This window comes from Odontomachus brunneus, unplaced genomic scaffold (assembly GCF_010583005.1).
Source record: "Odontomachus brunneus isolate Ranch 3 - 2012 unplaced genomic scaffold, Obru_v1 Obru_scaffold_031, whole genome shotgun sequence".
Lineage (NCBI taxonomy): Eukaryota > Metazoa > Arthropoda > Insecta > Hymenoptera > Formicidae > Odontomachus > Odontomachus brunneus.
The window spans coordinates 1,768,121-1,780,245 of NW_022639481.1; the positions used below are offsets into that span (position 1 = coordinate 1,768,121).

At 35.4% G+C, this 12,125-nt stretch overlaps 2 protein-coding genes across 2 annotated transcripts; one reads left to right on the forward strand and one right to left on the reverse strand.

The window, feature by feature from the left end:
• The first annotated feature begins 588 nt into the window (after positions 1 to 588).
• LOC116843298 lies at positions 589 to 2,721 on the forward strand. Its single transcript, XM_032813620.1, has 3 exons — positions 589 to 770; positions 1,151 to 1,562; positions 1,882 to 2,721. Exons 2-3 carry the CDS (start codon positions 1,277 to 1,279, stop codon positions 2,583 to 2,585), a joined length of 990 nt encoding a protein of 329 aa, XP_032669511.1. The 5' UTR covers positions 589 to 770; positions 1,151 to 1,276; the 3' UTR covers positions 2,586 to 2,721.
• On the reverse strand, positions 2,707 to 10,015 carry LOC116843297 (nucleolar pre-ribosomal-associated protein 1). The gene is made up of 9 exons (XM_032813619.1): positions 9,545 to 10,015; positions 8,731 to 9,322; positions 8,297 to 8,590; positions 4,870 to 8,209; positions 4,574 to 4,701; positions 4,279 to 4,488; positions 3,968 to 4,188; positions 3,480 to 3,876; positions 2,707 to 3,296 (listed from the first exon to the last, which is right to left on the reverse strand). Exons 1-9 carry the CDS (start codon positions 9,955 to 9,957, stop codon positions 2,892 to 2,894), a joined length of 6,000 nt encoding a protein of 1,999 aa, XP_032669510.1. The 5' UTR covers positions 9,958 to 10,015; the 3' UTR covers positions 2,707 to 2,891.
• Positions 10,016 to 12,125: the final 2,110 nt, after the last annotated feature.

A 12,125-nucleotide genomic window follows, 5' to 3' on the forward strand; every position in this document is an offset into this window, starting at 1 on the left:
CTATTGTTACGACGATTCGAAACAGGCGGTTTGATAAGATACATTGCAAGTTGATTTTTAATAAGAAATCTGATTTTTCGTCTAGCTCGTCTATTTACGGAAATGATGAGCTATCGTACTTAATAAGAGGCATAAGCAATTATATAGGTGAAAGGTATTGTTTACATTATATGTGATATCTAAATATCTCGTTTAAATTGAATGTGGGCAACTTACAGTTCATTAGACGGCACTGTTCCCCACTATACCTGCCGGTGCAACGTCATCCTCTTCAGGTTCCCTCGCACCCCCGCCGTTTCGCTCCGACAACCGGACTACTCCGACTACTACGAATCTGTTATGTATCAGCCAATGGCGTAACTAATGATGGCTCTTTGCTTATATATATGAAGAAATTTACTTACTATTCGATTGTGCAATTCGAATACAATTCTGTCAAATAATTCACTATTATGAACGAACAAAAATAGAAATAAAAAAATTTTGATATTGAAATGAGAAATTCGTAAGTTTGCGTTAAATTTGTTATAAAGAAATAATTAGTAGAAAATCGCTATGAGGGAACGCAACCAATTTCACGGTAAACAATTACAAAGCAACGAAAGTTGCTCCAGGTAATTCGTCATGTTAAACCAAAAAAATTTTAAGTAAAAAGAAGAAAAATAATTTGGCTGACAAAAGAAAATGCTGGCTGAAAGTTCTCACAAACTTTTACAAAAATTATAAAATATCGCAATGAATAATCTATAAAAAAGGCAAAACAAAAATGGGTATGTAAATATATTCTTGCGTTTCTATATATATAGATTGTAATTACTGAATAATTTCATCTATTAATTTTAGTAAATCATAACATGATTTGACAAATATAAGATTGTATAAAATCAAAGCAACGAAAGAATGATCAAAAAATATGATCCCGCGCGATTTTCAGCACATCACAACAAAACTTCTTATGTTCTTTAAAACTGATGGCATAATTTTCTGAGAGCAGATTTAAAAATATTTGCTACCGAAAATTAGAACTGCGGAAAAAACAAATTTCTTAATTCTGCTATTTTCTTTTATAAATGACACATCGGTAACACATTTATCTTTCTCATTGTATATTATTATACGAGTTATATTCTGTATTTTCTTTCACGAGAAGCTGGACTTAGAAGCTTGTGCATATATTTAAATTATAAACCAATCAACTGATAATGATGCAATAACGGATTCCGCCTTCTCACAAAATTCTTGGAAACTAAAACTATTTACTCTTGGAAAATAAAAAATGGACAAAGCGCAGAATATCCGCGATAGAAAGATGCGTAGAATGCGATCATCCAGTTGGGCAAATGAAGACTACATTCGTAGAACTAAACGCGCCAAAAGTATCATTGAGGACTTAGAACATCATGGACCAGCTGGTTTGATACATATTGCCGTTTTAAGTAACATAATTGGAAAATCCATCAAGATATGGAATGCTGACAGCAGTTTGAACAGTATCATTGGCAAAGAGAAGATAGGACCGTCGATAAATATTGAATACCATGCAAACGATCTAGGAGGAATAGGTCAGTTCATATCTGAAGGACTCCGAACAAAAGTGAAGCGAGTCTTCAACTTACTAGAATGTACACTTTATTAGATCTGTTCATATTCGAAGAACTTGAGCACTAATGTAACAAGTTTGAGTGAAACAAGTATACTTTCTTTCACTCTAATATATTATATTAGCGCGCATTAATTCAGAAGTTCTTTGAGAACAGTTTAAAATGCTATTTTAAAGTGCTTCTGTTTGCAGTCTAGTTTATTTATAGTGTTAAGAATTAAAAATCAAATTTATTCTACTTCGTCTCTATCTGACTAAGTCTCTTCTGGATCGTTGTTCAGGCCATTGGACTCTGATGCAAGCTAAAGACCCCGATAACACTCAAATCGACTTGAACAGTTGCCTCTTTTCGGTAATCGGTTCACAAACCGGCCTAAGTCCGTCGGAACTTCGTAGATGGACAATGTTAAGCCTTAAAGGCAACGCTCGGCAGTTGGCTGACTGGCTGGATAAGATCCTTCGATTAGAAGGAACCAACAGTGATATGGTTCTAATGATTGGCGGAGCTCGTTACTGTGGAACCTCATCTGTAGACGCTGGCGTTGTATTGGACAACTCGCAAAATGCTAAAAGCTATGACTCTAATATTTTAGGTCATCCTAGAGGTCACGTAATAGACCCAACAGCGACCGGTGCCGAAGACAGCGTAGAGCGGTATTCAATGAGCACAGGAGAACCGAAGACCGCTTTTTTGTCACAAAATGATCAGAATACGGTTGTTCATTTGGCCTTAACGACTAGCCACGCGCAATATGCTATAGAAAAGCTTAATCAAGGTTCTAAGGACGAAAGCTTAGAACTGGAGAGTACTATACTGAGATCAAACGGAAGATTTAATTTTAAAGGACAATTGTTTAAACAGGGACAACCTATCGGGCCGGAATTAAACATAAAAGAGGTAGTTTTGGTACTGAGACACCACGCACAACACTACCTTGAACGTAATGTGGATGTCTTAATCCATACATGTTATCCAAGAATTTAAGATTTTCAAATAAGAAAGATATATGCATAGGTTGGTAATCTGGAGTAATTAAGTTATTTATTTTTCTCATTTCTTTTTTAAAAATTTATAAAAATTGTAGGAAAATACAATAAAATGATACAAACTTTGCAGCAACACCATATACATGTGTTTATTCTCTCTTTTCTTGATATATCTCTGAAGATTGAAGATACAATTATTTCATTTTATACGAAGAATGTTTTTAGTTACTGAGTTTTTCTCAGTAGTTAAATATACAGGTAAATAAATAGATAATTTACATTTTGATATGTTAAAAAATAACATTTATTCTTTATCATTATTATTAATTATATTAAAACACTTTTTGTGAACCTTGTTGAAGCTCTGTTTACTCAGGAATTCTTTTATATTTTTCGCTACAGTTACTCGTTGTAGAATATTTGTGTAACGAGTGATTAACTCGTTTGTTGCGTTTCTAGGAAAATACATCTTTAATTTCGAAAGGATGCTAAATAGCAGATACTTGTAATGAGTAGTATCTTCCGTTAAACTATTTAAACTATTCAACAGATTCTCGATTATGATAATAATGGTGTTACTTTCCGTTTCACAAACGCTTGAATTGTTGATAATCCCGTACAGCCATGGTAACACACTATATCCTCGCGTGAGGAGTAAGGATGATTTCGGAATCTTCGTGGTAGAAACAATAACTTCCAAGATAAGTTTCTAAAAAGAAAAATCAAGAAACAACTTATATTTAAATCAATAATTTGGAGATCAGATATTAGTGGCAGATATTTTATATTTAATTTACTAATGCATGCATTCAATTAAAGAGACTCTCATTTCGTCTTACATCAATCGCATCGATAATTCGATACACAAAATAGCGAATTGTCTTCAATTTACCTTGCTCTTGGTATCCGAAAGTATGCAAGTGTGAAAGTCTAGCAGCATTTTAAATAATACGCATTTGAACGCCACATCTATGTCGGCCTCTTCTTTGATACCGTCTCGGATATTTTCCAAAATCCAATGCCGATGCGCTTTGTGCTCCACATGCGAACTGTGTAGCAGTTGCAACAGTTCGGGTATGGTATCGAGATCCAACGCAGGTTTGGCCATTAGGAAGGTATGCAGTGGCGAGTAAAGCGGATGCAGTGGTTGACTGGCAACTAGCGCAGTTCTGGCGAGAAAGGTGGTTACCAAACAACTCAAACGGACATCTTTTAATGGATATTTTAACGATGCGACACCATTTCGTAAAGCGTCGATCAATCGCATCCACAGCAACTTCTCCTTAGACCTTAGTGAATTAGAAAATTGGATTATCAGCTTTTAGCTACGAAGATTAGCTATGTGTTGTAATGTACTGTTTTATCAGATTATTATCGTACCTGGATGCTTCTAAGTGAAAATAGTATCTTGAGATAGTTGTGTACGCTGCCATTCGAACATCACTCGAATCACTGCAGCATGCAGCAAGCGCCAATGCTAATGCACCACTATGGTTTATTTTGTGGCATGCGACAACGTTGTTCTCTGCCAATAAGGAGCATAGCAAAGGCAAATAAAATGCCGGATCGTACACATTGCTGTTTTCATATAAGTTGTCGTTCTATAAAAAGGGAAAAAAACAAAAAAAAATTCTAATTACGGTCCACAAGAAGATAAGTAATATTTCTGGTTTAAATCAAAATTTTCTTACCTTTAATGCTCTGTGAACGGGATAATTCTTTATGGTATCGCTGACCATGTCCCCATCGAATAAGTTAAATACTTCAGAAGTGGATGGTTGCCGCCAGAGAGCAGTGTCCGTTTCTCCTTTTATGCTGTAACGTATCGCTGCGGTGTTTCCCCACAAATACGGCCAATATTGATGAATTTTTATACTTTGAGCTTCATAATGTTGAAGGATCTGTAACAATTAAATAATATTATGATTTCTATTCTTTTTATACGATAACTGGTTGTAACTATGGAATATATATGACGACTCATACCTGCAAAATACACTGATCAGTGTGGCTGAGGGTGGCATTATAGGCTGCGAGATAAACAGGTATATGAGAAACAGTCATTATCGAATAATTTTTCCGAGTCAATATTCTCAGTAAGTCGACCAAATTGCCTGTAATCAAGGAGTAGTCAAACAACGATTAAAGTCATCATTAGTCCACAAAGTAAAGAGACATTTATTGTCTTATCAATATAATATTTTATATTTTATCAGTATAGTATCTTATAAATAATAAGCAAACAACCACACAGTCGGAATATATCGCGTGAACAGACTCACCTTTAATATTAGATGACCCAAGCATGATATTAACAAACTCTGAATGGGATGTCGCCATCTCGAACAACGTTTTTGTGTATTCGTCATCAGCGTTATCTCTATACGCAATATCACAGAGGCTACTTAGAGTTTTCAATATGCTTGATCGAATCTCATCGTTCTCAGCATTCTTCAGACTCAACTTTAAGGAAAATCGAGTGAACTGTGGCCATGAATAGCTCTTGCTGAGCGAACTGAAGACGAACTCACATTTGGACTTCTTTAAACAAATTACTGCACTATCTAGTTTTTCACATAAAACTTGAAGTTTTTCTACGTTCTTTGATTCCTTTTTCAGCGTCGTGGTCATTATATACAAAAGTATTTTTATTAGATTCATCAAAGGCGTTTCTTTGACTGTTATCAGACTTTCATACCTCTTATACAAACTTTCTAACAACTGTATGAAACAGACAGATACCATGTCCAGTTTATCACCGCTCTGAGAAATATCGTCGCAAGTTTTTTCGCATAAGGTAAGTTCGAAGGTATTCTCGATCAGATAGGCAACTGCTGCAATGTTTTCTTCGATCCAACAGACAGGATTTCCCGGGTCGATTAAATATGCGGCAATATCGCTGCTGTAGCTTTCGTAAAGACTACGAAGAAAGTTGTCGTTCCATTTGTACTGCAAATTACTGCCCAATATCGGGAATATCACATCGCCTTGTTTCATTCGCTTCGGGTTATTTCCTTTAAGGAAGTATCCCACTAGTGATGGGATCAGATTGGTATTTTTGGTAATTAAAGTTGTTATTAGTTGGATTGTGGATGTAGTAATACCTTTTGCTAACAAACACACAAAAGTGGATTTGCTGAAGCTGCGAATGTTACTTGAGAAGGTAGACAAGAATGTTGCTAAAGCTTGTTCCCATTTTTCCACGTGATTAATTTTTTTAGATTTTAAATAAACTAGACACGAGCCCAATTTCGCCACAAATTTGTCGTCCAAAACGTTATACTGATCACGATACAATATCGATTCTTTGCTGCATGATATATCTAGCAATATTGGCAAAATATGCCCAAACACGGATAAATTTCGCTTATCGCTCGAAATAAATGCAGTTTCCTTTAACTTCATCAAGGCAAACAGTAAATTTACTACGTCTTGTGCTCTCAACGGCAATATTCTTAACAATTCAATGACAATATCGTAATTATTGCTGCAAGAGTCCAGAGGATTTTTCTCAATGATATTTCTCAATTGCGCTAGGAACTTGTCTGTAAATGCCGAGAAAAGAGTGTACATTTTTCTGTCGGTATATTTCTTCCGTAACTGCACAACAACTTTGCAGATTTCCATAATAGTTTCAGTGAACATGCCTTTCACTGAGTTTTTCGGTGTTTCTCCACAAAATGGAGTGAAGTAATGCAACAGAATAGGATGAGTGAAGATATGCATTGCGCTTTCTTCAAGTACTGACGGGTTTTCTAGATTCATGAATTGCGCAATGTTTAATAAAAGTATAAATACGAATTTGCATTTTTCATTCTGATTATATTGCATGACATCTCGTTGTGTCAATTGCGCCAAATAAAACGTAGTCATCTTAAGTAAAACTCTAATATCATACAAAGACAAAGAGTGCTTAATTGTAATCTCTTCGTCACCATATTTGAAGCAACATGATGAAAGGCTGCCATCGAACAGTTTAGAAAATTCGGCTATGTCAATTTCAGTATTTGCCAGTAACGTGTTACTCACTTTGTGCAGTAATCTTAAAGACGGCAGCTTGTTTTTTAAAGAAACTGGTTTGCTACTACTCAACCAACTTTGAAGGTACTTGTAGACTGGCAAATTGGACAAATCTGTTGTCATATGTATCATTAATTCCGGGACAACTTGATGGTGCAGACTGTGGACCATCACGTAAGACAAATAAGCTGAAACGGGGCTTTTTTCGTTCGCTTTTTGAAGCGCACAACATAAAAGAGGTGACACCGACGTGCAAGTTTGTATTCTGCAGAAACTAAAATCTTCCTCGTCAAACTTATCGGACGAATCATTATTTATGTTAATTTTGTCCACGTCAAGATCAACAAGTTGCCCATTAATTAAGCCTGATGTAGAAAAAGCACAAATATAGTGATCATTATTATCAAGAGATCCATTGCTGCTTCTCTTATCAAATGATTCGTCGATAATTTTTCCCGTCTTTTTAACATTAAGGTTGATCTCTTGCTCGTTCATCCGCGTTATGTACTCATCAGTTGTGGATTCAGTGATGTTTCTTGGATATTCTTCATTGAGTTTATTAATATCACTGTGAATTGTATTATTCTTTTTCGTACGCAGATTAAATTCCTCAGTTAAAGATTCTGTTGTAGAAGCTTCATTAGCTTTATTGAATAGTTCATCAATAATATCTTTTGCCTTTTTAACGTCAAAATTAGTCATTCGTTCACTTATGGCTCCTTCTGCTTGCGTTATACTGTTTATATATTTATCAGTATGTCTGACAGCACTTTTGAGAACAGACATAAACCACTTTGTCAATTCCTCGTACTCTTTAGGATCAGTTATTACTAAGAAGCCATTGATCCAAATATCTACTTGATCGTCGCAAGCTTCGAATAAACCTGTCGCGTTTAGCAACGACTTAGCAGTGTCATAACTCTCTGGTATGGCTTTCCGACGAATGAGAGATATCAGAAAGAGAAGAGCTTCTTTGAAGACCTTCTCTCCGGACGCGAAAATGGAAGCGTCCACAAACAGTAGGAATTGTATCGCCTTGACTTTCATGCCTCTTATCTTGTTAGCATTTATTTCTGCTTCGTCTTTGTCAGTTTCGAGGTTGTTCAAATTCGTCAACAGAACACTTGGTTGCATATCAGTCGAACCATCCAACAATGCCGGACACACGTCCTTATATGAGTGAAGAATGTTCAAGATAATATTGAGATGGTCTATCAATTCTGGGTTTTGAGTGCTTTCTGTGTTTTCTGGAGTTGTCACATTGGCGTCAGCTTCGAAAGCTCGCTTCCACGTTCGTAAAATTGCTTCTAAGTTGGGAACGGATTTCAGAACAAAATCGGTTATTTGACTTTGAACTGCAATAGTCTTATAAGATTCCTTTGCGGCCAGAGAAATAGCTCTTATCTGATGGACTATTGCTAAAAGAAGAGTCAAAGCTTCATGCCTAACCAAGAGACTGTCGTGATCTAATCCTGGTAAGATGGTACTTTTCATAATCGCACTTGGAACCGTTAGGAACAGTAGAGTGTTTATTAAATTGTTGGTAGTTAGTTCCATAGAGCAGGTCTTGATGCAAAGGACTGGATCGACAGATTCGATTACCTGCAAAGAAAAAGTTTAGTAAATCAAGACGAAAAATTTGAAGAACGATTATTTGCAACATACGTGCAAACGATGTCTTTAATTTACCTTCTTAACAAATCTGAGAAGACAAATCCATTTGGATGACACTCGCGGCTCAAGAAACGGTTCGATGCTGCTGTATTGTAAACGAATTAAATCCGGGCAAGCTTTCATTATTTTAACGACCAGATCTGATGGCTTTTCGTGTTCCCATGGCTTTTCCAAGTTCTGCAGAACTATATGCACTATGTGATTATGCCTATTTCGCGAACCACCCAGTGTTCGGTCGTGAAAAATAATTCCGTAACGATGTGACGTTAGCAGGGTGAGTAAAAACTCATGAACCACGTTGTTAATGACCTGAAATACAATCGGAAAAAATTAAATAAAAATTAAATAAAAATTAAATAAAATTTAATAAATAAAAATAATATAAAGATTTAAATATTTTAATAAGATAAAAACAACAAAAGTCGCTAATATCCACTTGTTAAAATTACCTCCTTATCTGCTAGAAACTCTTCACTCTTATCAAGAATATGATTTTCATTCTTGGACCGGTTATTCGGGCCTTTCCAATTGTACAGAGAAATCAGATTTAACACAACAGATGAAGAAAAGATGTGAATTTTTATCGTCTTACTGATGCTGATGTTCTCCAGCACGTATGTCCTCACAGTGGTCAAGACCAAGTTAATAATGTCTTTTGAATCATATGTGAGGTCTGGAAAGATAGAAGAGAGCAGATTGTTCTTGTCCAACAGCATTTTGATCACAGATGTGTTTCCCTCCACAAGAAAAGCAAGGACAAAATAAATGAAACATGTTCTGACGCTCTGAGAATCTGTATACTTGCTGTGTCGTACCAGACTCTCTAGTACTTGCTGCTGTAGCGACAAATGAGCAAGCAATTCTCTTGAGAGATTGCTACCCAAGGATACTACTGCTGCCAGCAACTTCAACACCACTTTGCGTTGCTTGGCATTGCTCTGAATTGAGAGCATGGAATGTATGGTGGACATGTGTGAATTCAGTAGATAACGACAAGATTCTACTGCATTGTTTTGGTGCTCAGGATAGTCAGCCAAGATTCTGTAAGTAGATAAACGCATTTCTAAATTACTTATATATTCTGATCTTATTCTATTCTTATTCTAATCTTATATATTCTTATATATTCTATCATTTCTAGAAAAGAGATATTTGGAAATTCTAAATATTGATATGCAATTGATATACAAAACTTAATTTATAACTTAATAATAAATTTATATAATAATAATAATAATAAATATATTATCTTAAAAGACATACTTCATGAGTAAAATATTCATTGCAGAGAAGATAGTGAGGATATCAGTATTTTTTCTATCAGAAGAATCCAATAGCTTCACGATTTCAAGAACACTGCCATGGGCAAGTAGATACTCTCCTGTAAGATTGCTCTCTTTATTCTCATTGCAGATTGTCACAAACTTTCTCAGAGCGTAGGAACAATTAGGAGTAGATAGCAGTTTTCTTAAGTATTCGCCGTTAAATTCGCTCTGCATTGCATTGCAAGTACTATTCTTTGCGTCATTTTCCTCGAAATCTATGTTTCTGTCCGCTATATTTTGTTTAATTTCTTTCTCGACGAAACCGTTAATCTTTGCCTTTTTCTTCGATGTTTTATCTTCATTTTGCAATTTCCGCTTACGTATTTTCTTTAATTTATGAGTCGTATCCATCGTCGTATGTTTATCCGCACGTGTGTCACACGGATGTCGCCATATTTATAGTTCACTAATAGGTGCATTTACTACACTGAGGTGCATTAAAAAATTTTTGTGGGTGCGTTCCGATATTCATCACTATAATGAAAATCTATAGTTCATGCTACGTATACTATAAATTTTTAATACAGGCGATGAATATCAGAATATCTAAAAAAATATAGTTATATATCACGTATATCTTTTCAAAAATATAGTTTATATCACGTATATCTTTTCAGCGCTGGCAGTGTAATATTTGATCTGTTCTTTTCAGCTGCACTGCTGAACTGGTGCAATAAATTAAAATGAGACAAGTATATGTTTTCTCACTCTAACTTATTGCATCAGTTCAGCAGTGCAGCTGAAAAGAACAGACCAATTAAATGTAGCTACAGAAAGTGTAAAAATAAAGAACAGACTTTTTTATCTCACTTCTCCCTTTTTTTCTATCTCTCTCATTCTCGATGTTCTCTAGCAAATGATGGCAGACAGCCAATCAGAAACAACAGATCTGTTCCTTATAGCTGCACTTTCTGAACTATTTGGTAACCTTTTTATTTCCTTCTTTCTTTTACCATGTGTCCAATATTAATTTATTTCATTCTACGTGCGGATAGTGCAATTTAATGTAGTATAAATAATAGACCTAATCTTCCTATTGGCTATTTTTCCCTATAGAAGGAAATCTCTAGAGGGAACGTTTCTATTTGATGCTAGCGCCACCTGGATATCGATCATATATCTTTTCCTTTAACGTAAACTCATGAAAAGTTTCATATTTCATGAAAATTTTCACATTTCCATTGTTCGAGAAGTTATATGATCGCTAATCTGTTTTATATAATAAAAGGATCTTGTGCACAATGTGTGTAAATATCGATGCCGCGTTGCAGAAGCAATTCAAAATGTAGCCAATCAACTTTCCGTCATGTCTCTGTCATTTCTAGAAAAGCAGGAGATTGATTGAGTTTTCTTTTTTATTGTGCGTCTTTTGAATGCTTGTACTCTATAATAAAATTTAACAAAACTACAAAATTTAAGTTAACTAACGCACTTCTTACTTATAGGATTAATAATGTGTACGATTAAATCGTGAAAAAATGGGAAAAGTTAGTATGTCACGAGATTTCGTGAGCGCTGGCGCATTGATGCATTAATGCAGCCGATCCTATATACATTTTGTGTTATATGTTTAGAGTGAATCGACGACCTACGGATACATTTTGACAACGCTAACGTCTTCGCGTTGTTCCGCATTGCGCCAGATTATGAAATCCCTAATTTTACGTAATGCGCCAAGCCGATATGTGTCGTTCTATTGACGCGACCGACCCTCATCCAAACGCTCGTAAAACAGTAATCGTCCATCCTGCTGCGTAAAAACCAATATCCACTCAGTGGCTCGCTCTATTGGAGCTCGCGATCGTCAAGGCTGTGTCTGGATAATCTAATAAGTATCGTTAATTCCTAATTGTATCGATCTTCTGCTTCGGAGTTATTTTTCAACGCTAACAACTGTAACAACTCGTTCGGTAGATTTAAATCTTGAACACCTAGATTTAGTTTCGACATTACACGATAAATATAAATATCAAAATAGAATTGAAATAAATCGACACCTTCTTGTTTTTGGTAATTAAATCTCTGATATAATTTCCGAATTCAGTATATGCTTTTAATGTTCCTCAATCTTTCTTGTTCCGAACCTGTTAAATAAATTGTTTTAAAATACTAAAATTTCATCCGCAATGTTTCCTTAAATGTTTTTATGTCTTAGCAGAACTATATTTAGAAACCGATTCCCTTCTCTCTATGGTTGCGTTCCGTTTCACACATTATGCGCGCATTTCTTACAATATACGTAACATGAACTGTAGATAAACGCACACATATGCGTGAAACGGAACGCGGCCTATGCTGATTCTTAAAGCTAGAAACACACGATGCACTATTTCATGCTTTTTTATGTGCATACGGACCGACAGTTCATTGCACAGACCTTCTCTAGAATGCATAATTGCGATTCATACAGTGAACTGAACGCTGCTGGCTAGCATGTATATAAGAATTTTTAACTAAAAAGGGATAAAATCGTGCATCATGTGATTCTAACTTTATTCCTGATGTCGATCATATATGTG

What these genes read in the sequence shown, in the direction of transcription:
- LOC116843297 (XM_032813619.1), bottom strand. Translation starts at nt 9,957, where the DNA reads ATGGATACGACTCATAAATTAAAGAAAATACGTAAGCGGAAATTGCAA. An exon ending in ATGAATATTTTACTCATGAA is followed by an intron (nt 9,323 to 9,544) that starts GTATGTCTTTTA and finishes ATCTACTTACAG; the next exon opens with AATCTTGGCTGACTATCCTG. An exon ending in AGTTTCTAGCAGATAAGGAG is followed by an intron (nt 8,591 to 8,730) that starts GTAATTTTAACA and finishes ATTGTATTTCAG; the next exon opens with GTCATTAACAACGTGGTTCA.
- LOC116843298 (XM_032813620.1), top strand. Translation starts at nt 1,277, where the DNA reads ATGGACAAAGCGCAGAATATCCGCGATAGAAAGATGCGTAGAATGCGA. An exon ending in AAACGATCTAGGAGGAATAG is followed by an intron (nt 1,563 to 1,881) that starts GTCAGTTCATAT and finishes ATCGTTGTTCAG; the next exon opens with GCCATTGGACTCTGATGCAA.